The sequence below is a fragment of the Aquarana catesbeiana genome, linkage group LG04 (genome assembly GCF_042186555.1).
Source record: "Aquarana catesbeiana isolate 2022-GZ linkage group LG04, ASM4218655v1, whole genome shotgun sequence".
Lineage (NCBI taxonomy): Eukaryota > Metazoa > Chordata > Amphibia > Anura > Ranidae > Aquarana > Aquarana catesbeiana.
Window position 1 is genome coordinate 345,320,083 of NC_133327.1, and position 25,777 is coordinate 345,345,859.

At 42.5% G+C, this 25,777-nt stretch overlaps 1 protein-coding gene across 3 annotated transcripts in view; it reads left to right on the forward strand.

The window, feature by feature from the left end:
• Window positions 1-4,889, forward strand: part of FHL5 (four and a half LIM domains 5) — a 105,879-nt gene extending 100,990 nt beyond the window's left edge. For all 3 annotated transcript variants that reach the window (XM_073626968.1, XM_073626965.1, XM_073626967.1), the window contains exon 6: window positions 2,861-4,889. In XM_073626968.1, coding sequence (XP_073483069.1) covers window positions 2,861-3,012 — 152 coding nt within the window. In that variant the 3' untranslated portion in view covers window positions 3,013-4,889. The remainder of the gene's footprint in view (window positions 1-2,860) is intronic.
• Window positions 4,890-25,777: the final 20,888 nt, after the last annotated feature.

The following is a 25,777-nucleotide window of genomic DNA, read 5'->3' on the forward strand; positions in this document are numbered from 1 at the left end:
CAGTAAAAGCAGTTACCCAATCCTCCACTCCCCTGGTAGGCAGCACTCCTACAAACAGGTTCTATAAAACAATACATTCTGATGTTGCAGTGAGGTGGTTAATGGTTCGCTTGGGAGATGAACTAGATCAGTGGTCTCCAAACTGCGGTCCTTTGCTTGCTTTTTTCCAGCTCTTAGGGCAATATTCCCCCCACAGTCAGCAACAGTGCAGCATAGTTCCTGCCACTGCCACTGACAATGGGGCACTAGTCCTCACTGACACCAACTATGGCACACTATTCCTCCCATTGATATCAATGATGGGGCACTATTTCTTCTATTATTACCAACAATGGGGCACTATTCCTTTCACTGACACCAATGATGGGGCATTATTCTTCCCACTGATACCAACTGTAGCACTGCCCCCTTGGTGGTTGCTTGATAATGCAGGTTCTCTTACGCCAACTTGACCCTGTGAACTCTCCAGTCCCTCTGACACTCTAGGTTCAGACATATTATGTATACCTTTAAATGATACACAGACACAATGCTTCTTCTTTAAGATGAGAGGTAAAGACTAGAATTATTCAGCCAAATCCTGAATGGTTGAAGACTAGGTTGAAATAACACTTGTAAAAATAGCAATTTATAGTGACACATGAATTCAGCAATACACACAATCACCATAAAGAATATTGAGAAGCTATCAATGAATGCAAGGAAAGTGTCCACTTTAAAGGGAACCCCTGGACTGACTTATAATACCTTTATCCTAATGAGAGACAGTATACTATAGTGACCAGTTAAGTGTCCCCTTTAAGAGTACTAACAACACTGTCCTAACAAGGACTTGCACTGTCTTCACCGGCAATGTTGGAGCTCATAGAACAGAGGTTCCTGGCTGCAGCATAGGGATGATGAACAATGCAAGATAATAACTCCCAGTTAATAGCAATACTATGTGTAATCCAAGAGAATGTTGCAGTTGTTCTGTGTTGAAAATGCAGTACTTGGTAAACAATGGAATCTGTGGGCCTGAAGCCCCCTCACCAATCCCGATAGACCTTCGAGTCACCCAGTGAGACCAACAAACGATTCTTCCTCTTTCAGGTGGACCGAGACAGGGATCCATCTGTGGACTCTGCGATCTGGTTCCGTGGTATTGAGCACTGCTGCAGGGCGTCCTTCTGCCAGCAGCTGATGGCTGGACTCTCTGGGGCTGGAGCGGTGGACTGGGGATTGCGTGCTAGGCCGCAATCCTCTCACAGAGCGGTGGAGTGGTGCTCACACAGTGAGATCCAGGAAGCAAGAGAGCATGGGCCTAGTCCGCAGATTCCTATATAGTCCCTCCCACAATTCCTCTGCGAGCAAACAGTCTGGGAGGACAACAAGGAGAGGCAGACGTTCCCTTGGCACTGTAAGGGGGCCAACAACAAATGTGTCCACAGGCAAAGGTAGACGTGTAGTCAGTCCTCAGGCAGGGCATAATTTCCTCTGTTTAGTGATGTTGCCTGTGCTATCCAGCCACAGCATGCAGAGGAGGTGGTGGACTGGCTTACTAAACCTTCCTCATCCTCCTTATCAAAAGTTCTGGTGTGAACCAAACAGGGGTCCGTTCGGCCCATCCTTATATCTGAGGTTAGGATTTAGACAAGAGGGGGAAGAAGTAAAGTGTGAACAATGCTATGGGTGGAGAAAGCACAGCAATAGTTTATCTCCTTTTTTTGGATGATGCCTCTCATTATACTGAAAGGCTGGCCATACATTATACAATTTGTTTTGTACAATTGTTCCTTTAAATTTACCAAAACCATATAATTTGAGGTCAAACTTAAACACTCTTAATTTGCATGCAATCAGGCAGACCCTTGCACTACATAGTTGAATGTAAATCTAAACTGAACTGAAACTAAATAAGAAACTTGTATAATGTATAGCCAGCTTAATTGGAACAAAGGGAGAAGTAAAGAAGGGAAGGGTGACTGCTCTGACTCTGCTAGCCTGTGTAAATGACAGTTTGAGCTATTAAGCTCTGAAAACAACTGGCTTTTTCAAGAGCAGATAAAAAAAAAAAACAGGAAAAAGTTACATAGTTACATAGTAGGTGAGGTTGAAAAAAGACACAAGTCCATCAAGTCCAACCTATGTGTGTGATTATATGTCAGTATTACATTGTATATCCCTGTATGTTGCGGTCATTCAGGTGATTATCTAGAAGTTTAGTATAAAGTTTTAGCTGCTGGCTTGGGTATAAGAATATGTAATATTCACATGCAATATATAATTTTATATATTTTTTTAATCCTAACCTTAATATATAAAAAAGTAAATATGTACAAAACCACTATGCATTTCCTTTGTAATCATAAGCAAGGTATATTTAGATATAGATAATGTACTGTATGGTACACTATCTAACTTACATCATTTTTGTACTGTGCCCTTGCAGTTTACCAGATTCAGATTTATATTTATGCTTGCAAAAATCTTCCAGTTGGTATAATGGGACCTGTGATTACCACTTAATATATTTTTTTTTAATACTGAAACATCTGAAGGACATTTCCAGCTGTATTTATCATCGTAGAACTGAACAGAATTAGTTCAATGTTGTCAACTTGACAACTACTATTAGCCACAGGACACCTCCAAATCAGTTCTCATATGTCTACCCGTTGTCAGATGCTTTGTGACTCACTGTTCATACTAAAATAAGTACCGAGCAAAATATTGTGCTGGTTGCTACGTGACAGTTCATTCTGGACACATATTGAGATAATGACTTCTTGACAACATTATATGGACCATGTGCTTCCTTAACACTAATGTATCACCTCTAACATTTGCCATAGTAATCTGATATTTCTTTTCATTGCAGGTCAAGGAGGTGCCAAATACATCTCATTTGAGGATAATCACTGGCACACAGACTGCTTCAATTGTTCAAAATGCACTCATTCAATTGTTGGCCAAAAATTTCTCCAAACGGATAATGGTATACTGTGCCTCCAGTGTGGTCGTGACATATAAATTCATAGATGTTTGATGTGTAGTTTTAAGCTTCTTTTAAGCAAATCACACATAATCATGCATGTCGTCCATGTGGGTCATACCATGTGGTCTCTTAGTTTTATCACTGGTTGTCTTAAATTATCCACTTAGATATTACAGCATTCCACACTTTCGCAAAGTTCACAACAGTATAATAAAAACAATTTTGTAAAATGTTAAAACTTTATGTATGATTACAAGATTGTAAGGTGCTTGAGAAAGCAGCGGTCTATATAAATATTATAATAATGTATAAAATGTAAAAGAAGAAAAAATTCTTCTGCTTGCCAGTTTTCAGACAGGTAACAGTTATTTGTTAATGTACAACCAAATTGCTAATGAATCTGTGCTTTGCCAATGCAGAGTAAAGCAATAATTTCACTTTAATGGCAGGCCCTGCAGCAGCTTATACAAATTGTATTTTCCTAGCCGTGATTATGCTGCTGGAAGTGAGGGAACAATACCCGGTACATTTAACTATTGAGAAACCGTCAATTAATCTCCTTCCTCCCGCATGATTGGCCATTTAGACACCCAATGTTGTCACATGGGGATAGATAGGGGAGGCCTCAGCCCTATGTAAGCTCCAAGCTGTGACTCTCTTCACTGCCTGTTGATTGGAGCAGCAGGAAAGACATGCATAGGCATTTGGTGGGACCGACATTAACCTGAACATGTTGTTTTGCTCTACATAGGCAAATCACAGGTTTATTTTAAACCCATTTGTAAAATTTACTCCAGCCATGTGCACCTCTCTAGATAACTGACAATCTAAAGAAGATCAAAATAATGATAAACTCTGCATCCAGTGGAAGTTGCTGCAATTTTGATTGTTGCCATTTGCAAATTGGAGATCCTTATAAAGCATTCTTTAGTCTTCTCTAGATAACTGTAGCACAATCCTCTTAGTGATAGGAAAAATCTGAGCTTGTCCCAATAGGCACAAAGTGTACGTTAAAGTAAATATGTCACACTGGAAATATAGGGGCTGCCAATGTTAACCCCCCCTTACAGGAAAGGCTAGTATTGCAATCAGATGGTAAGCACTTTCAGAAGGAGAGATCAGCAATGGCCAGCTGTATTTTCCCCACAGATAGATGTGGGTGTGCAGAGCTTATGTGAACCAGTGGTTATGCCATAGACTCTACTTTACACACTTATGTTATGTGTTAACAAATAGTATCTGATGGCAAAACATAGTAGTAGGTGATGAGAAGGAGATCAGGAAGAGGAAGTGAAAGAGTTATGCAGCGTACACACGGTCAGACTTTTCGACCGGACTTGTCCGACGGACGCTGATGGCCCAATTCGGCGAACGATCTGATCGTGTGTGGGCTTCACCGGACCTTCAGCGGACTTTTCCAGTCGCAAATCTGACAGACTTTAGATTTGGGACTTGCTTCAAATCTTTACGTCGTAACTCCGCCGGATCCAGAAATCCGCTCGTCTGTATGCTAGTCCGACGGACAAAAACCGACGCTAGGGCAGCTATTGGCTACTGGCTATCAACTTCCTTATATTAGTCTGGTGTACGTCATCACGTATGAATCAGTCGGACTTTGGTTTGATCGCGTGTAGGCAAGTCCGTTCGTTAAAAAGTCTGTCGGAAGTCCGTCAAAAGTCCGTTGAAAGTCCGCTGGAAAGTCTGTCGGACAAGTCCAGTCGAAAATTCTGCCCATGTGCACGTGGCCTTAGGCTAGAAGAGCTATTATGAAAGGTAACTAATAGCTTGAAAGTGATAGGGCAAGGACTATAACAGATATGAATCTTTTGAAATGTATGTATTTTTGTTAATTGCACAGTAATATTCTATGTACTTGCATAATAAATATCAATAAAACATGCTTTAACAGTAACCCATGCATAGAAATATTATTTTATATTATTCCACACTTAAACATTATTTTTACAACTTGAGGTTGATTTACTAAAACTGGAGATTGCAAAATCTGGTGCAGCTGGGCATGTTAGCCAATCAGCTTCTAACTTAAGCTTGTTCAATTAGGCTTTGACAATAAAACCTTGAAGCTGATTGGTTTCTATGTAGAGCTGCACCAGATTTTGCACTCTCCAGTTTTACTAAATCAACCAATTGTGTATAGAAAAAAGTGTATGAAAAACCAAAACCTTTTTATATAGCTCGTCTAAGGTCATGTGTCCGGCTGGGATTTTTCTCTTCACTTCCTGTCCTGGACACGCAACAGGAAATGAGAGGAAATCTCATCTAATTAAGCAGAATTCCAATCTTGGAGAGTTGTCATAAGAATATGTCCAAATTTAAGAAATTCCCCTTTGTTCCACTGACGACTTTAAATTGTTGGATTTTCTATCACTTCCTGTCTTTGCGACAGGGGTCACCAGGGCAAATAGAGGGATAAATCTCCATAGCAAGGACACAGACAGCACTAAAATCATGACAGGGGTCCTAATCATTCTCTGTCCAAAACTACAAAACTTTGTCTTTACATAACCATTATAAGATATTATACTTAACCACTAAGGATTGTCTAGTGTCCATTCTATACAGTATTGTGTACTAAGGGAATTGCTGCCTGTGATTCATACCATATAATTCTGAAATGAACACATTTACCAGTATCCCCCTTGCAATTCACTTTATTAGATGGAGTATCTGTTTAGCTTTTAGTTGACATCTCATGCACACTTTCGATGTTGTACATGACAATAATAATTCCACGCTGTACTTGACTAATATGTATTTAAATACTGTATATACACTCAGCGGCCACTTTATTAGGTACACCTTGCTAGTACCGGGTTGGCCTTTTGCCTTCAGAACTGCTTTAATTCTTCGTGGCATAGATTCAACAAGGTGTTGGAACATTCCCCAGAGATTTTGGTCCATTATGACATGGTAACATCACGCAGTTGCTGCAGATTTGTTGGCTGCACATCCATGATGCAAATCTCCTGTTCCACCACATCCTAAAGGTGTTCTAACGGATTGAGATCTGGTGACCCTGGGGGCCATTGGAGTACAGTGAACTTATTGTCATGTTCAAGAAGATGAGATGATCTGAGCTTTGTGACATGGTGCATTATCCTCCTGGAAGGAGCCATCAGAAGATGAGTATATTGTAGTCATAAAGGGATGGACATGGTCAGCAACAATACTCAGGTAGGCCATGGTGTTTAAACAATGCTCAGTAGGTACTAAGGGGCCCAAAGTTTGGCAAGAAAATATCCCACATAAAATGGGATATCCACATAATGCTCAGAGGAGATTGTAGCATCATCTTACATATATATATGATGAGAAAATATATTCACAGCATTTGAGCATCCAGATGGGAAAGAGACCTGCAGCTTCACATAATATAGCCCAGAGTAGATTCGGGCTGAAGGAAGCCTCTTCTAAAAATGATGCACAAGAAAGCCTGCAAACAGTTTGCTGTAGACAAGCAGACTAAGGACATGGATTACTGGAACCATGTCCTGTGGTCTGATGAGACCAAGATAAACTTATTCAGCTCTGATGGTGTCAAGCGTGTGTGGCCTCAACCAGGTGAGGAGTACAAACACAAGTATGTCTTGCCTACAGTCAAGCATGGTGGTGGGAGTGTCATGGTCTGGGGCTGCATGAGTGCTGCCGGCACTGGGGAGCTACAGTTCATTGAGGGAACCATGAATGCCAACATGTACTGTGACATACTGAAGCAGAGCATGATCCCCTCCCTTCAGAGACTGGGCCACAGGGCAGTATTCCAACATGATAACGACCCCAAACACACCTCCAAGATGACCACTGCCTTGCTAAAGAAGCTGAGGGTAAAGGTGATGGACTGGCCAAGCATGTCACCAGACCTAAACCCTATTGGGGATCTGTGGGGCATCCTCAAATGGAAGGTGGAGGAGCGCAAGGTCTCTGACATCCACCAGCTCCGTGATTTTGACATAGAGGAGTGGAAGAGGACTCCAGTGGCAACCTGTGAAGCTCTGGTGAACTCCATGCCCAAGAGGGTTAAGGCAGTGCTGGAAAATAATGGTGGCCACACAAAATATTGACACTTTGGGCCCAAGTTGGACATTTTCACTTAGGGGTGTACTCATTTTTGTTGCCAGCGATTTAGACATTAACCTCCCTGGTGGTATGATTATTTCAGATTTTTGCATCTCAAAGCGGTACAATTATTTTGCATAGAAATTTGGTGTTTTATATTGTAGGTCTGTAATTCTTAGCAATAACACACTTATATCTGTCCACCAAGAGTCTAGTAGATATCCCGGGTATGATGAAGTTTGAAACACAAAATCATAAGTTATAATATAATAAATAAATATAAATAATAAAAAAAAATATATAATAATAATAAAATAAATTTCCCCACGATTCACTATCGCTCAATTCTGCAAGTGTTCTAATTTACTATCGCTGTTTTCTAGCTGGTCTAAAGCCATTTTTGATATAAAGGGACACTTTTTGGTTGCTATGGACAATCTCCAGTTTCCAGGCAGAAAGAACAGTATATATAATATAAAACTGCATGCAGGGCATGGGCCAAAGCACTGAGGACAAAAGGGAAGTGAAATGATTTCATACAGTACTGTAATCTGTAAGTGATACTGTATGTGTTATGATTTTTACATTTTTTTAATTTGCCGCCAGGCTCCACCGCCGTGCGTCACGACGCTCGCAGGGAACGGAGCCTGGCACAGAGAGGCTTCGGACAGAGCCCGCAGACAGCGCAGGGGGACATTGCAGGATCCTGGGGACAAGGTAAGTAACCTGCACCAGGATCCTGAAATGTAATCCGGAGTGTGGCTCGGGGTTACCACTAATGGTGCTGAAATTTAACCCCGAGCCACACTTGGGAATACTGTCAGGGATGTTAATGGCTGTTTGTTGAGTTATTTTGAGGGGACAGCAAATTTACACTGTTATACAAGCTGTACACTCACTACTTCACATGTGTAATTTCTTCAGTGTTGTCACATGAAAAGATATAATAAAATACTTTCAAAATTGTGAGGGGTGTACTCACTTTTGTGGGATACTGTGTATAGTACCAAAGTAGAGCTTTACTTTAAAGTGATTTATGATTGTTATTGCCTAGAGCCTGAATAAAAGCAATGAAAAAAACTACTGAACATTTGGTATCCTCCATCAGAACATTCAGAACATTACGATAGACTGATTGTTTTCACTATCCCTTTTCATTTTAAGGAACATTATCTGCTACATTTACTTACATTTGCTTAAAGTGTACCCAGTAATTTTGTATTACAAATTCAGTTCTTGAAACCTTGATAATAACATGCCAATAATATATTTTATTCCATATTCTTTCTAAATGACTTCATGGACTATAAGGAGATAACGTATTTAAAAAGGATTTTTTGTTGAAAAGAAAATATGAGGCTTATAATAACAGATATTCACATTACATTGTTTAATATATTAATAAAACATTTGACTGTTATATTTATTTTGAAACACTGCTCAACAGTGCACCCTGCTGATAACAATGGGATGTGTAGTCTAAACTAGAATAGGAACTGCTGATAAGGCAAATGTGAGGTATTGTACTTTGGGCTGTAGGGGATGTGATACTTCAAATATACTGGATTCATTTTAAACCATTATGTTTTGCTCATTAAGAGTGAGAGAACAATGGTGGGTGCAAAAAAAAAATATTTTCAGAATTACAGCACAGATGTTATGGATTCACTTCCATCCAAATATATAATCTCAACAGAGTTACTATTGTCTTCCTGGGTCTAAATGGCTCAATTTTTTCTTATTTTTTTCCCAAAATATTGATGAAATAATAGGATCCTGGTTCTGGTGTCTTTTGGCATAGAAAAGGTTGGTCACAAGTGAAGCACAAATAAAGGAAGCTTTGGCTTAGTCCATGAGGCTTGCACAACACATTGTAACCGGATCTGGTACTTGTTTACACTGTCATTTGGAAATATGAAAGGTAAGAGTATTGCAGTCTTACTTTCTCACTATTCTACGCCAGGAGGGAGATAATGATACACTGGAAGTCAGCCAAACCCCCCGCACTGAAATCCTAGCAAAAGGTGGTTGATCCAGTACTACCCCTGTACAAACTCGCCTACGAAAACAGGCAGTGCCCGGCTAAATTTGACAAGGTGTGGTCTGCATGGGTGGATGCGAATGGGTGAGGGGCCAAAGAGGTAGGGGACCTAGTGATGGATTCCCCCCCCTCTCCGGTTGGGGGTTACCCATACCCCCCCCTCCCACCGGGTGACACCCGACCATACCAAATAAAAACTATTTTAAATACACAGGCTATGTAACTGATGACCCCCCCCCCCCCGCAGGGGGGAGAGATGGAGTACCCTAATGGTATTGTGGACCGGGCCTAGACGGGAATATACTTGGGAATTATCACCGGTTGAAAAATGGTAGAAATTATGTTTTCATGGATTTGTAGGATGCTAACGTCTGAATAAGGATATTTCAAATGGATACTGTAACTAAGAAATATTTGATTGTCGGGAGCTGACTGTAGTATAGTTTGTTAAATAAAAACTTTTCTGTTAAAAAGAGTATTGCAGTCAGTGAGCTAAGTAGTGTGTGCTGTCATGGGTAATGTACAGAATGAAGGAGGCTGCTTCAGCACTGCGGAGATATCTGCTCTAGTCATTCAGAGTTTGACTGTGTTACTGTCAATACTAGTTTTTGCACTGCTATCATCCTGAAGTTATTAGGCACACTCATGCCATAGTAATATGAGTAATTCCTAAAGGTGTAACTAAAGTCGTCACAATTCACTTACATACAAACATCCAGGAGTTTGCTTATTGGAATTATCCCATTTACTATTGTTCTGTATCAAATTCCACTTTATGCGTTGACATACCTCCTTAGACCCAATTTGTCCAGACAGTATGGTCACTTGCTGACTTGGCACCTTCCAAAGACAGCTTAACTCTTCAATAAGACACAGAAGTTGAATTCAACACAATTTTACTTCAGCTAAATGCAGTACAGAAGATGTTTTTCCAATCTTTTGAAGTGTAAGGAGACAATTACTTTCCTAAGCCCTGTCTCTTCAAAATACACTGACTAGACAAAGAAGATACAGAGGAGGAGGGGGGTGGGCAGAGGAAGAAACCAAAATCACATAGTAAACAAGTTCTAGTGAAGCAAAACTGTCACTGGATGCAAGCATACTACAGAACAATAATAACCTGATGTAGGTTATTAGGGCAGCACAGTGGTGTAGTGGGTAGCACTCTCGCCTAGCCTCATCACTGGTTTGAATCCCAACCATGACACTACCTGCCTGGAGTTTGCATGTTCTCCCTGTGCCTGCATGGGTTTCCTCCAGGTACTCCAGTTTCCTCCCACACTCCAAAGACATGCTGGTAGGTTCATTGGCTTTTGTGCAAAATTGGCCATAGTATATGAATGTGAGTTGGGGACCTTGGATTGTGGGCTCCTTGAGGGTGGGTGTGCGATGTATGTGTGGAGCACTGTGTAAAATTGACAGCGCTATATGGGTACCTTAAATCGAGGGGTGTAGAGGGGGTAACTGTGCTGGCATTATTTGATGCGCAGAGGTAGGGCTCTGATAGGGGGTACAGGTGGGGCCCAGTCCCAGAAGGGGCTGCCTAAAGGAGGAGGAGGATGCCTGTCAGGTAGACTGTACCATGTCCTGTCAAGTAGCCTACACAGGGTATCATGATTTCTAATTGCAGCCCTGCATTTCTACTGTCTGTACTTAAGCAAGAATTGATAAAACAGGTATATTGTATGCACAGGACAGTTCTGCTACTTTATTTTTAATGGATGTAGTGTTTTTCCACCTTGTCTGTGCTCTTTAGGCCCCTTTCACATGGGGCGGATCCGTTTTGAAAGACTCCGCTTGCTCAGCGGGGCTCGCTCCACTGATCCCAGCTGAGTAGGCGTATGACAGGTCTGTCTCTACTCACTGTGCAGAGATGGACCTGTCAGAGTCCCGCTCTTCCCTAAAGGGAGTTTGGATGAAAACAGACAGCCTGTCTGTTTTCATCCGATCCGACCAACTAGACGGATGGTGAACATATCGCCATCCGTCTGTTTTCAGTGGATTTTCTCGGATCGGATGTCAGTCAACACATGTCAGCTGACATCTGCCTCCCCATGGGGACAATGAGTGGCCCGATTGTGTCTGCCTAAAAAATGAACAGGCAGACCCGATCGGTCTAATCATGTGAAAGGGGCCTTACTGTGCAGAAGGATTATTGATGTAATACATGTTTACAGTTCTAATTTAAAACCTTGGGATCAGTGTTTACACGTTTACTGTTTCTGCCAGTGTTTTGTTGTTTTTGTTTGCTTTTTCATTTCTTTAACCCCATAGCTACATACATGTGTCAGGAAAGGGCTCACCTGCTGGGGGCACTGTGGCTTCCAGATCCAAAGGCTGCAGTTTCTGTGTCCACCAGCGGGTGTTTCTCAGCAGCCAGAAGATCACCTCATGTAATCAGTCATCACCTGATGCTGGTTGCAGGAAGTATATTTAACAACTTGCCGACCTGCTCATGTCAGTCCGCAAAAGCAGGATAGGGTCCTGTGGACTTGATGTCTGCTGGCGGCCCGCGGTCGTGGAAAGGAGCAGCAGAACGGGGAACTGCCTATGTAAACAAGGCATTTCCCTGTTCGGTTTAGTGACATGACAGAGATCTTCTGTTCCCTGCCATCGAGAACTGTGATCTCTGTCATGTTTCAGTAAGCCCATCCCCCCTACAGTTAGAACACGCTGAGAGAACACACTTAACCCCTTGGTCGCCCCCTTATTATAGGCTTAATATAGGTAAAAGTTTGCAGAGGAAGTTAAGAAGATGATAATTAATGGAATCCGCCAGTGTATTCTAATGGGCAACAAATATAAAAGAACTCAAGTCAAACCTGGATGGCTAAATGAGAGTAAAAAGGCAAATTTAAAGAGAAGAAATTATCCTTCAAAAAATATAAGGCTGAGGGGTCACCATCAGCATTCCAACATTACAAGAAATGCGATAAGAAATGTAAGAGTGCGATCAGGGCAGCGAAAATAAACCATGAAAGACACATAGTGGAGGAGAGTAAAAAGAATTTCAAAACATTTTTTAAATATGTAACACCCTCTATTGTGCTACTAGCGGTAGTAAAAGGCACATTTATCTGGCCCAGGGATAAACCTGAGGCATGGAATCTGGACCAGGTTATTAGAGGTCAGGACTGGATGACTCATCCTGGCAGCTCTCTGGTGGCTCCCCCTGTTTCTAGAATGGTGGGGAATATTTTAGAAGATAGTGGGCGGAAGCTAGGAGGGGTTGCCATGAATATTTAATGGTCCTTAGCAAATCTCCAGGAAATGGGCCTGGCAGGGGACTAAGGAGCCCTTAAATAGGAATGAGCCATGCCAGTCAGGGAGTCAGGTGGAAGATGGAGAAGCAGTGCTGAGGGGGGTCTTTCAACCCTTGAGGGACCTCTGCCAGGTAGGGGTTTTACCTGGGGTTGGAGTGGCAGTTGGAGGGACCCTAACTGGAGAGGCAGCAGGAGCAAGGAGAGGCAGTGAGTAGATTAGCACCTTGCAGGGACAGACAAGGGGAGAGACTCTTGAAGACAGTGGTGTGCCAAGTCTTCATACACCCTCGCCCTGGCGAGTCTTCATGTGTATATCAGTCAGGAGGACTGGGAAGAGAAAGCAGCCAGGTGAGCTAGCATTTTTGCAAGCAGTAGAGCCTTATGACGTCACAGTCCCGAGGCATGTTGGGACTGTGATGTCATAAGGGGGCGTGGTCATCGGGCAGGCGGGGTCACTGCCTATATAAGTCATTGCGGAGAGCACACACAGCATTACAGCGGGAGAGAGCGTTGTGTCAACATCGGAAGAAGAGAAGAGGGAAGAAGACGGCGCAGAAGTCCGGGCCACCGCTAGTAAAAGAGCGGCAGAAGACAGCGGAGGAGCCGGCAGAGTAACCAGACACCGGGAGAAGAGGTCGAACACCAGGAGAAGAGGCCGGAGAGCAGGAGAAGAACCGGACACCGGGAGAAGAGGGTGGAGAGAGCGGCGAAGTCAGAAGAAGACCCCCGAAGTCGGAAGAAGACCCCCGGAGCTGTCTAATAAATTACTTTAAAAACCTGTGTAGTGTGTTTTTTTATTGACACTTTTTCCTAAATGAATGGGTAGGGGTACGATGTACCCCATACTCATTCACATAGGGTGGGGGGGCCGGGATCTCCCGGATTCCAATAAGCCCCCCGCCCACAGACCCCGACAACCAACGCCCAGGGTTGTCGGCAAGAGGCCCTTTTCCTCATCAGCATGGGTACAAGGTGCTTTGGGGGAGGGGGGGCACAGGGCGCCCCCCCTCCTGCAAAGCACCCTCCCCCTATGTTGAGGGCATGAGGCCTGGTACGGTTCAGGAGGGGGGGCACTCGCTCGTCCCCACCCCCTTTCCTGACCGGCCGGGCTGCATGCTCGGATAAGGGTCTGGTATGGATTTTGGGGGACCCCCATGCCATTTTTTTCAGCATAGGGGGTTCCCCTTAAAATCCATACCAGACCTAAGGGCCTGATATGCCCCGCGACTGGGCTCGCAAGGTGTCAATCTCGCCAATAAAAGCGGTGAGATTGACTTCCTTTTCTAGTCCCGTCGTACCCGAGTCACATTCAAAATGAACGGACTTGTTCGTGTGTGGGCAAGTCCATTCATTTGGAAAGTCCATCGTAACTCCGTTGGGAAGACCGGTGGACATAGTCTGCCAGAAAGTCCGGACGTTTGTAGGCAAGTCCCTTAGTAAAAAAAGTCCGTCTGGTCGGAAAGTCCGCCCGTGTGTACGCCCCATAAGATGGGTATCCTAACAAACTCAATATACAGGGATAGGTGAAATTGTAGAGACATAAATACACACCCATACACTTACACAGGTTGAACTGGATGGACTGATATCTTTATTCATCCTTACCAAGAAACTCCCTTCAAGAAAAATCTCAGAAAACTTTTAAAGGTGAATTTGCATGTACATTTGTTCTGTGTGAATTGGGTAAACGACAAAAATCATTTAGGTTATTTTTTGGACTGAGTGAATTTTATTTTATAATGCGCAGTAGTAAAATACCACATTATGGACCCTAGATGGAACTGGATTCTTCTGCACAAGTTTGGTCCAATTTAACCCTTTCTAATCCAGTTGTGCCAGTAATTAACACTAACTCTTCCTTTTCAGTTCCTGAGACTTGTTTAAAGGAAACTCTTCCATGTGAGGTATCTCCATCAAAGTCCATGTCCATTAAAGAAAAAATATGGAAGGGTGAATATATTGACATCCTGTCACTTTTACCATTTTCCAAAGAATTTACTTTGCAGTAGGAAAAGAAGGGCGATGACAAGTTAGAGGAAGATCAGCATAGACCTATCACCAAGACCTTCCATAACTGGTTGCATACCTTTTGCATATGTTTTATTTTATTATTATTTTATTTCAGGTACTTATATAGCGCTGTCAATTTACGCAGCGCTTTACATATACATTGTACATTCACATCAGTCCCTACCCTCAAGGAGCTTACAATCTAAGGTCCCTAACTCACATTCATACATACTAGGGACAATTTAGACAGGATACAATTAACCTACCAGTATATCTTTGGTGTGTGGGAGGAAACCGGAGTACCCGGAGAAAACCCACGCAGGCACAGGGAGAACATGCAAACTGCAGGCAAGTAGTGTCGTGGTTAGGATTAGAACCAGCGACCCTTCTTACTCCTAGGCGAGAGCGCTACCCACTACACCACTGTCCCGCCCATATGTTCTAGTATTATGGGTGAAAAACTTCCTAATAAATGTAGTGACTTATTCCAACATTTGGAGATAGTCCTGGAAGCGTACAGAAGTTTTGGTGGTCTAGGCTGTTTTTTTCAAGACAAGTCTTATTGTCAAAATTTGTCTGTATACCCCAATTTACAGTGGGGTATGAAGAATGTAGGATTATGGCTGAATTTTATTGTGCCTCAGCGATCAAATTTTGTTAAACGGCCGACCACCAATCCCAATATTGCTTCTGCTTATAAGAAAGGCAATTGTTATGCCTTTAATGAGTCACAATGTAAATTGAATTCATCCTGCAGGTATAAACGTGAGTGCTCATTGTGTGGTGGAACTCATCCGCTCTCCAAATGCTTTAAGAGATCCACCATGACTACACCCTGCATGCCTGTGAGGCCAGAAAACATGCAATTTTTGGCTATGCCTTTATCCAAACAGGGAGAAGGCGGCGCTATTTCTTAAAGGCTTTTCTGAAAGCTTTCAGCTCCCTATTTTTGAAGGTTCTGGTTGTTCTTTAGTTTGTAATTTAAAATCAGTTGAAAAGTTTAAACACATTGTTAGAGAAAAAGTTTCCAATAAATTTCCAAAGAAAGGGTATCCGGTCCTTTTTTTACCCCCTCCTTTTCAGAATTTTCAGATATCACCTTTGGGTAGAGTCCCCAAAAAAGAGCCAAACTCCTTTAGGCTCATCCATCATCTTCCATTTCCCAAAGGGGGCTCTATAAATGATCAAATTGATAGCTCACTTTCATCTGTTCAACATTTGATGATGCCATTAGCAAAATAAAAAAAAAATTGGTTCTGGTACCTTCCTTGCTAAGGCAGATATCAAATCAGCCTTCCGATTGTTACCTAATGCCCCTGAAAGTTTTAACTCCCTTGGTTTTTACTTTGAAGGGCAATTTTTCTTTGACAGTTCTTTGCCCATGGTCTGCTCGCTGTCTCGCTCCTATTTTGAAACCTTTGCATCCTTTTTGCAATGGGTCATTGTTCATGAATCCGGTTTTGATAATATAATCCATTATTTAGATGATTTTTTTGCCCTCCTGATGTTTCACTTTGCTTTTATTTACTTAAGCTTTTCTTTTGTATATCAAATAATTTTGGAGTTCCTTTAGCTTTTGAGAAAAAAGTTTTTCCCACTACTTTATTGGAGTTTTTGGGGAATAACTGTCGACACCTCTTTAATGGAATTCAGACTACCTGAAGGTAAAATAGATAGACTTCCATCTTCCATTCAGTTTTTTCTTCGACAAAAAAAGTTTTGTTAAGAGGACTTCAATCCCTTTTAGGGCCTTTTGGCATTTGCCTCCATGATTATGCCAGGAGGGAGAATTTTTTCCAGACGTCTTTCCCTGACCTCTTCTGGATTACAGTTTCCTTTTTCTCACGTCCAGATGACGCAGGATATTAAGGAAGATCTGATCATCTTGTGCCAGTTCCTTGATGACTACAATGGTAGGTCCTGTTTTCAAAAAGATTTTATTTTTTACTCAAAATTGCAACTTTATACAGATGCAGCAGAGTCCAAGGGCTTTGCAGCAATCTTTGAAATACACTGGTGCTGTGGCATCTGGCCCCATTCTTGGATAGTTAAAAAAGCAACAAAGTGTATTGTGCTATTGGAGCTATTTCCAATAATTGTAACAATAAATTGTTTAATTGCGAAATCAGTCTGTTATCAAATTATTGCGATACTCTGCTTTTACCCAAATGTTAAATTTTAGGCATAGAAAAACAAAGTTTATCCCTGGAAAATGAAACAATATTGCAGATGCTCTGTCACGCTTACAGATTTTGCGGTTCAGGCAGCTGCTCCAAAGTGCAGATCTGGAGTGTGTTGTATGCCTGGCACATCTAGGGGGCTTGATATGACCATTGTTAGCAAAGCAATACAAAGTTCTATAGCAGCCAGTACATGAACTGAATACTCAGTCGCATGGGAGAAATGGTTATCTTTTAATATGGTTTGTGTTTTTGATCCAAATTCACCATCTGATCATAAAGTTTTAGCCTTTCTATGTTCTTTGGTGCAGCAAAATCTATCTCATAGCCATGTGGCAGAAATGTAATTCTTCAAATGTCGTCATTTTCCTGCTTGTAGCAGCTTTTTGTCTGTTAGGCAATCCCTCAAAGGATATAGTAAGGCCTGCTTTGCGGGGGATGATAGGCGCCCTATTTCTATAGATATTTTGAAAAAGCTTTGTTCATCTACTCTACTCTTTAGTTTGCTTCTCTTCTTGTGAATACTTGTTACAGTCGTGCTCTTAAGTTTACATACCCTGGCAGAATTTATGATTTCTTGGCCATTTTTCAGAGAATATGAATAATAACACAAAAACTTTTCTTTCACCCATGGTTAGTGTTTGGCTGCAGCCATTTATTATCAATCAACTGTGTTTACTCTTTTTAAATCATAATCACAACAGAAACTACCCAAATGACCCTGATCAAAAGTTTACATACCCTGGTGATTTTGGCACGATAACATGCACACAAAGGGGTTTGAATGGCTATTAAAGGTAACCATCCTCACCTGTGATCTGTTTGCTTGTAATTAATGTGTGCGTATAAAAGGTCAGTGAGTTTCTGGACTCCTGACAGACCCTTGCATCTTTCATCCAGTGCTGCACTGACGTTTCTGGATTCTGATTCATGGGGAAAGCAAACAAATTGTCAAAGGATCTGCGGGAAAAGGTAGTTGAACTGTTTAAAACAGGAAAGGGATATAAAAAGATATCCAAGGAATTAAGAATGCCAATCAGCAGTGTTCAAACTCTAATCAAAAAGTAGAAAATGAGGGGTTCTGTTGAAACCAAACTACGGTCAGATAGACCAACTGAAATTTCAATCACAACTGCCAGGAAAATTGTTCAGAATGCAAAGAAAAACCCACAAATAACTTCAGGTGAAATACAGGACTCTCTGAAAACATGTGGTGTGGCTGTTTCAAGATGCACAATAAGGAGGCACTTGAAGAAAGATGGGCTGCATGGTCGAGTCGCCAGAAGAAAGCCATTACTACGCAAATGCCACAAAGTATTCCGCTTACAATACGGCAAACAGCATAGAGACAAGTCTCAAACCTTCTGGCACAAAGTCATTTGAAGTGATGAGGCCAAAATTGAGCTTTTTGGCCACAACCATAAACGCTAAATTTGGAGAGGAGTCAACAAGGCCTATGATGTAAGGTACACCATTCCTACTGTGAATGACGAAGGTGGGTCGCTGATGTTTTGGGGATGTGTGAGCTATAAAGGCACAGGAAAGGCACAGGAAACTTAGTCAAAATTGATGGCAAGATGAATGCATTCATCAGCCAGGAAGCTGCGCATGGGACGTATTTGGACATTCCAACATGACAATGATGCAAAACACAAGGCCAAGTCGACCTGGCTACAGCAGAATAAAGTGAAGGTTCTGGAGTGGCCATCTCAGTCTCCTGATCTCAGTATCATTGAGCCACTCTGGGGAGATCTCAAATGTGCAGTTCATGCAAGACAGCCCAAGAATTTACAGGAACTAGAGGCTTTTTGCCAAGAGGAATGGGCAGCTTTACCATCTGAGAAGATAAAGAGCCTCATTCACAAATACTACAAAAGACTTCAAGCTATCATTGATGTTAACCACTTGACGATCGCCTCACGCCAATTTACGTCGGCAAGGTGGCACGGACAGGCAAAATCACGTACATATACGTGATTTGCCTTCCGCGGGTGGGGGGTCCGATCGGACCCCCCCCCCCGGTGCCCGAGGCGGTCGTCTTTTCTCCCACGGCGATCGGAGATGAGGGGGAGGCCATCCGTTCGTGGCCCCCCCCTCGCGATCGCCGCCGGCCAATGAGAACATTCCTTTGCTGCTGTATGCTAAACAGCAGCAAAGGAAATGATGTCATCTCTCCTCGGCTCGGTAATTTCCGTTCCGGCCCGAGGAGAGAAGACAGGTATGTGAGTGCACAACACACACACAGTAGAACATGCCAGGCACACAAAACACCCCGATCCCCCCCCCGATCGCCCCCCGATCCCCCCCCAATCACCCCCCCCCCCCCCTCGTCACAAACTGACACCAGCAGTTTTTTTTTTTTTTTTTTTTTTTCTGATTACTGCATTGGTGTCAGTTTGTGACAGTTACAGTGTTGGGACAGTTAGTATTACCCCCCTTTAGGTCTAGGATACCCCCCTAACCCCCCCTAATAAAGTTTTAACCCCTTGATCACCCCCTGTCACCAGTGTCACTAAGCGATCATTTTTCTGATCGCTGTATTAGTGTCGCTGGTGACGCTAGTTAGTGAGGTAAATATTTAGGTTCGCCGTCAGCGTTTTATAGCGACAGGGAAGCTCATATACTATCTAATAAATGTTTTAACCCCTTGATTGCCCCCTAGTTAACCCTTTCACCACTGATCACCGTATAACTGTTACGGGTGACGCTGGTTAGTTTGTTTATTTTTTATAGTGTCAGGGCACCCGCCGTTTATTACCGAATAAAGGTTTAGCCCCCTGATCGCCCGGCGGTGATATGCGTCGCCCCAGGCAGCGTCAGATTAGCGCCAGTACCGCTAACACCCACGCACGCAGCATACGCCTCCCTTAGTGGTATAGTATCTGATCGGATCAATATCTGATCCGATCAGATCTATACTAGCGTCCCCAGCAGTTTAGGGTTCCCAAAAACAGTGTTAGCGGGATCAGCCCAGATACCTGCTAGCACCTGCGTTTTGCCCCTCCGCCCAGCCCACCCAAGTGCAGTATCGATCGATCACTGTCACTTACAAAACACTAAACGCATAACTGCAGCGTTTGCAGAGTCAGGCCTGATCCCTGCGATCGCTAACAGTTTTTTTGGTAGCATTTTGGTGAACTGGCAAGCACCAGCCCCAGGCAGCGTCAGGTTAGCGCCAGTAGCGCTAACACTCACGCACGCACCGTACAGCTCCCTTAGTGGTATAGTATCTGATCGGATCAATATCTGATCCAATCAGATCTATACTAGCGTCCCCAGCAGTTTAGGGTTCCCAAAAACGCAGTGTTAGCGGGATCAGCCCAGATACCTGCTAGCACCTGCGTTTTGCCCCTCCACCCGGCCCGGCCCAGCCCACCCAAGTGCAGTATCGATCGATCACTGACACTTACAAAACACTAAACGCATAACTGCAGCGTTCGCAGAGTCAGGCCTGATCCCTGCGATCGCTAACAGTTTTTTTGGTAGTATTTTGGTGAACTGGCAAGCACCAGCCCCAAGCAGCGTCAGATTAGCGCCAGTACCGCTAACACCCACGCACGCACCGTACACCTCCCTTAGTGGTATAGTATCTGAACGGATCAATATCTGATCCGATCAGATCTATACTGGCGTCCCCAGCAGTTTAGGGTTCCCAAAAACGCAGTGTTAGCGGGATCAGCCCAGATACCTGCTAGCACCTACATTTTGCCCCTCCGCCCAGCCCAGCCCACCCAAGTGCAGTATCGATCGATCACTGTCACTTACAAAACACTTAACGCATAACTGCAGCGTTCGCAGAGTCAGGCCTGATCCCTGCGATCGCTAACAGTTTTTTTGGTAGCTTTTTATTGAACTGGCAAGCGCCAGCGGCCTAGTACACCCCGGTCGTAGTCAAACCAGCACTGCAGTAACACTTGGTGACGTGGCGAGTCCTATAAGTGCAGTTCAAGCTGGTGAGGTGGCAAGCACAAGTAGTGTCCCGCTGCCACCAAGAAGACAAACACAGGTCCGTCGTGCCCATAATGCCCTTCCTGCTGCATTCGCCAATCCTAATTGGGAACCCACCGCTTCTGCAGCGCCCGTACTTCCCCCATTCACATCCCCAACCAAATGCAGTCGGCTGCATGAGAGGCATTTTCTTTATGTCCTCCCGAGTACCCCTACCCAACGAACCCCCCCAAAAAAGATGTTGTGTCTGCAGCAAGCGCGGATATAGGCATGACACCCGCTATTATTGTCCCTCCTGTCCTGACAATCCTGGTCTTTGCATTGGTGAATGTTTTGAACGCTACCATACACTAGTTGAGTATTAGCGTAGGGTACAGCATTGCACAGACTAGGCACACTTTCACAGGGTCTCCCAAGATGCCATCGCATTTTGAGAGACCCGAACCTGGAACCGGTTACCGTTATAAAAGTTACAGTTACAAAAAAAGTGTAAAAAAAAAAAATATATATAGAATAAAAAAAAATAGTTGTCGTTTTATTGTTCTCTCTCTCTCTATTCTCTCTCTCTTGTTCTGCTCTTTTTTACTGTATTCTATTCTGCAATGTTTTATTGTTATTATGTTTTATCATGTTTGCTTTTCAGGTATGCAATTTTTTATACTTTACCGTTTACTGTGCTTTATTGTTAACCATTTTTTTGTCTTCAGGTACACCATTCACGACTTTGAATGGTTATACCAGAATGATGCCTGCAGGTTTAGGTATCATCTTGGTATCATTCTTTTCAGCCAGCGGTCGGCGTTCATGTAAAAGCAATCCTAGTGGCTAATTAGCCTCTAGACTGCTTTTACAAGCCGTGGAAGGGAATGCCCCCCCCCCCACCGTCTTCCGTGTTTTTCTCTGGCTCTCCTGTCTCAACAGGGAACCTGAGAATGCAGCCGGTGATTCAGCCAGCTGACCATAGAGCTGATCAGAGACCAGAGTGGCTCCAAACATCTCTATGGCCTAAGAAACCGGAAGCTACGATCATTTTATGACTTAGATTTCGCCGGATGTAAATAGCGCCATTGGGAAATTGGGGAAGCATTTTATCACACCGATCTTGGTGTCATCAGATGCTTTGAGGGCAGAGGAGAGATCTAGGGTCTAATAGACCCCAATTTTTTCAAAAAAGAGTACCTGTCACTACCTATTGCTATCATAGGGGATATTTGCATTCCCCGAGATAACAATAAAAATGATTAAAAAAAAAAAAAAATGAAAGGAACAGTTTAAAAATAAGATAAAAAAGCAAAAAAATAATAAAGGAAAAAAAAAAAGCACCCCTGTCGCCCCCTGCTCTCGCGCTAAGGCGAACGCAAACGGCGGTCTGTCGTCAAACGTAAACAGCAATTGCACCATGCATGTGAGGTATCGCCGCGAAGGTCAGATCGAGGGCAGTAATTTTTGCAGTAGACCTCCTCTGTAAATCTAAAGTGGTAACCTGTAAAGGCTTTTAAAGGCTTTTAAAAATGCATTTATTTTGTTGCCACTGCACGTTTGTGCGCAATTTTAAAGCATGTCATGTTTGGTATCCATGTACTCGGCCTAAGATCATCTTTTTTATTTCATCAAACATTTGGGCAATATAGTGTGTTTTAATGCATTAAAATTTAAAAAAGTGTGTTTTTTCCCCAAAAAATGCGTTTGAAAAATCGCTGCGCAAATACTGTGTGAAAAAAAAAAATGAAACACCCACCATTTTAATCTGTAGGGCATTTGCTTTAAAAAAATATATAATGTTTGGGGGTTCAAAGTAATTTTTTTGCAAAAAAAAAATAACTTTTTCATGTAAACAATGAGTGTCAGAAAGGGCTTTGTCTTCAAGTGGTTAGAAGAGTTGGTGATGTGTGACATAAGCTTCTAAATGTTGTGCATAAAATGCCAGGACAGTTCAAAACCCCCCCAAATGACCCCATTTTGGAATGTAGACACCCCAAGCTATTTGCTGAGAGGCATGTCGAGTCCATGGAATATTTTATATTGCGACACAAGTTGCGGGAAAGAGACAATTTTTTTTTTTTTTTGCACAAAGTTGTCACTAAATGATATATTGCTCAAACATGCCATGGGAATATGTGAAATTACACCCCAAAATACATTCTGCTGCTTCTCCTGAGTATGGGGATACCACATGTGTGAGACTTTTTGGGAGCCTAGCCGCGTACGGGACCCCGAAAACCAAGCACCGCCTTCAGGCTTTCTAAGGGCGTGAATTTTTGATTTCACTCTTCACTGCCTATCACAGTTTCGGAGGCCATGGAAAGCCCAGGTGGCACAAAACCCCCCCAAATGACCACATTTTGGAAAGTAGACACCCAAAGCTATTTGCTGAGAGGTATAGTGAGTATTTTGCAGACCTCACTTTTTGTCACAAAGTTTTGAAAATTGAAAAAAGAAAAAAAAAAAGTTTTTTCTTGTCTTTCTTCATTTTCAAAAACAAATGAGAGCTTCAAAATACTCACCATGCCTCTCAGCAAATAGCTTGGGGTGTCTACTTTCCAAAATGGGGTCATTTGGGGGGTTTTTGTGCCACCTGGGCATTCCATGGCCTCCGAAACTGTGATAGGCAGTGAAGAGTGAAATCAAAAATTTTCACCCTTGGAAATCCTGAAGGCGGTGCTTGGTTTTCGGGGCCCCGTACGCGGCTAGGCTCCCAAAAAGTCCCACACATGTGGTATCCCCATACTCAGGAGAAGCAGCTAAATGTATTTTGGGGTGCAATTCCACATATGCCCATGCCCTGTGTGAGCAATATATCATTTAGTGACAACTTTGTGCAAAAAAAAAAAAAAAAAGTGTCACTTTCCCGCAACTTGTGTCAAAATATAAAATATTCCATGGACTCAATATGCCTCTCAGCAAATAGCTTGGGGTGTCTTCTTTCCAAAATGGGGTCATTTGGGGGGGTTTTGTGCCACCTGGGCATTCCATGGCCTCTGAAACTGTGATAGGCAGTGAAGAGTGAAATCAAAAATTTACACCCTTAGAAATCCTGAAGGCGGTGCTTGGTTTTCGGGGCCCCGTACGCGGCTAAGCTCCCAAAAAGTCCCACACATGTGGTATCCCCATACTCAGGAGAAGCAGCTGAATGTATTTTGGGGTGCAATTCCACATAGGCCCATGGCCTGTGTGAGCAATATATCATTTAGTGACAACTTTTTGTAAATATATTTTTTTTTTTTTTGTCATTATTCAATCACTTGGGACAAAAAAAATAAATATTCAATGGGTTCAACATGCCTCTCAGCAATTTCCTTGGGGTGTCTACTTTCCAAAATGGGGTCATTTGGGGGGGGGTTTGTACTGCCCTGCCATTTTAGCACCTCAAGAAATGACATAGGCAGTCATAAACTAAAAGCTGTGTAAATTACAGAAAATGTACCCTAGTTTGTAGACGCTATAACTTTTGCGCAAACCAATAAATATATGCTTATTGACATTTTTTTTACCAAAGACATGTGGCCGAATACATTTTGGCCTAAATGTATGACTAAAATTTAGTTTATTGGATTTTTTTTATAACAAAAAGTAGAAAATATCATTTTTTTTCAAAATTTTCGGTCTTTTTCCGTTTATAGCGCAAAAAATAAAAACTGCAGAGGTGATCAAATACCATCAAAAGAAAGCTCTATTTGTGGGAAGAAAAGGACGCAAATTTCGTTTGGGTACAGCATTGCATGACCGCGCAATTAGCAGTTAAAGCGACACAGTGCCAAATTGGAAAAAGACCTCTGGTCCTTAGGCAGCATAATGGTCCGGGGCTCAAGTGGTTAAAGGGGGCAATACACGGTATTAAGAACTGGGGCATGTAAACTTTTGATCAGGGTAGTTTCTCTTGCCATTATGATTTAAAAAGAGTAAACACAGTTGATTGATAATAAATGGCTTCAGACAAACACTAACCATGAGTGAAGGAAAAGTTTTTGTGTTATCATTCACATTTTCTGAAAAATGGCCAAGAAATCATAAATTCTGCCAGGGTATATAAACTTATGAGCACAACTGTATTTAAAACTACTTTTGTTGTGGCCTTTTTTGCAGCATTAAAGTGGTTGTAAATCTCTGATTGCCACTTTTACCTATATGTAAGCCTAGAAGAAGACTTACCTATAGGTAGTGGAAATATCTCCTAAATGTGCGCCGTTTAGGAGATATTTACCTTATAGTGCACCAATTGATGTAATTGGCGCATGACCTGTGAAGAAACAGACCTCTGTGAAGTTTCTTCACTCACAAGTGCCGTGACTGAGGGCTCCCGCGCGCATGTGTGGGAATGACGTCACGGGGCTCCAGCCAGTCACAGAGCCGGAGTCCACGGCTCCGGAAGGAAGAGGGCCAAAGATGGATGCGGCCACCAGCGGGGACATCACGGACTTCGTTTGCAGGTAAGTGCCACATAATGGACTAGTATGTGATGCATACTAGCCCATTTTGCTTTTACTTTGCAGGGGAACAAAGAGGAAGTAAAACCCATCAGGGTTTACTTCCCCTTTAAGAATATCAAAATTGGTAAAAGAACAAAAAAGGCGGTTCAGGATTGGGTTCTAACAATATAGTTCTTTTACTATGTTAATATTCTGATCAAAAAATCCAAAACTGACCAATTGCGAAAAGGTCGTTGGCTCAATCTACAAGCTTGTGCTGATCCTGATATCTGCCCTGTTAAATTGATCAAGATTCCTCTCCAGTCACAAACTATCAATTTAATTCTGTTTTCAAAAAATGTTTGTCTAAATTAGGCCTTTAGGGTTTCAAATTTTCATCACATTCCTTTCGTATAGGCACAGCCATTGAAGCTGCTAGATTGGGCCTTGAAGATTCAATTATTAAAAAGCTGGGAGATGGAATTCTCAGAAATGTAATCTGTATATTCGCCCTAACTTGTCTCTTTGATTTTTCAGGTAAAAAAACTTTCATTTGGATTACTGGACACTCCTTTAATTACTGGGCTCATAAGAGAGCTCCCCAGTAATGCTATATTGAAAATCTTGGCTTGCATCCTGACCATTTTCAGGTTTTTTGGAAGGAAATAGGAGGTCTTCATGGTATAATTTGTACTTTCATTTATCTCAGTTATTTCAGTATTGGCCTGTTCCTTCTATTTTAGTAATACACTTAGGGGGGATAATATAGGTAGAATTAAAACCTTGGATCTACTATTTATGATGAAGCATGATCTGCAGCGTATTAAAATCGCATTTCCATGATACTACTGTTGTTTTTTCAGAAATTATTCCCA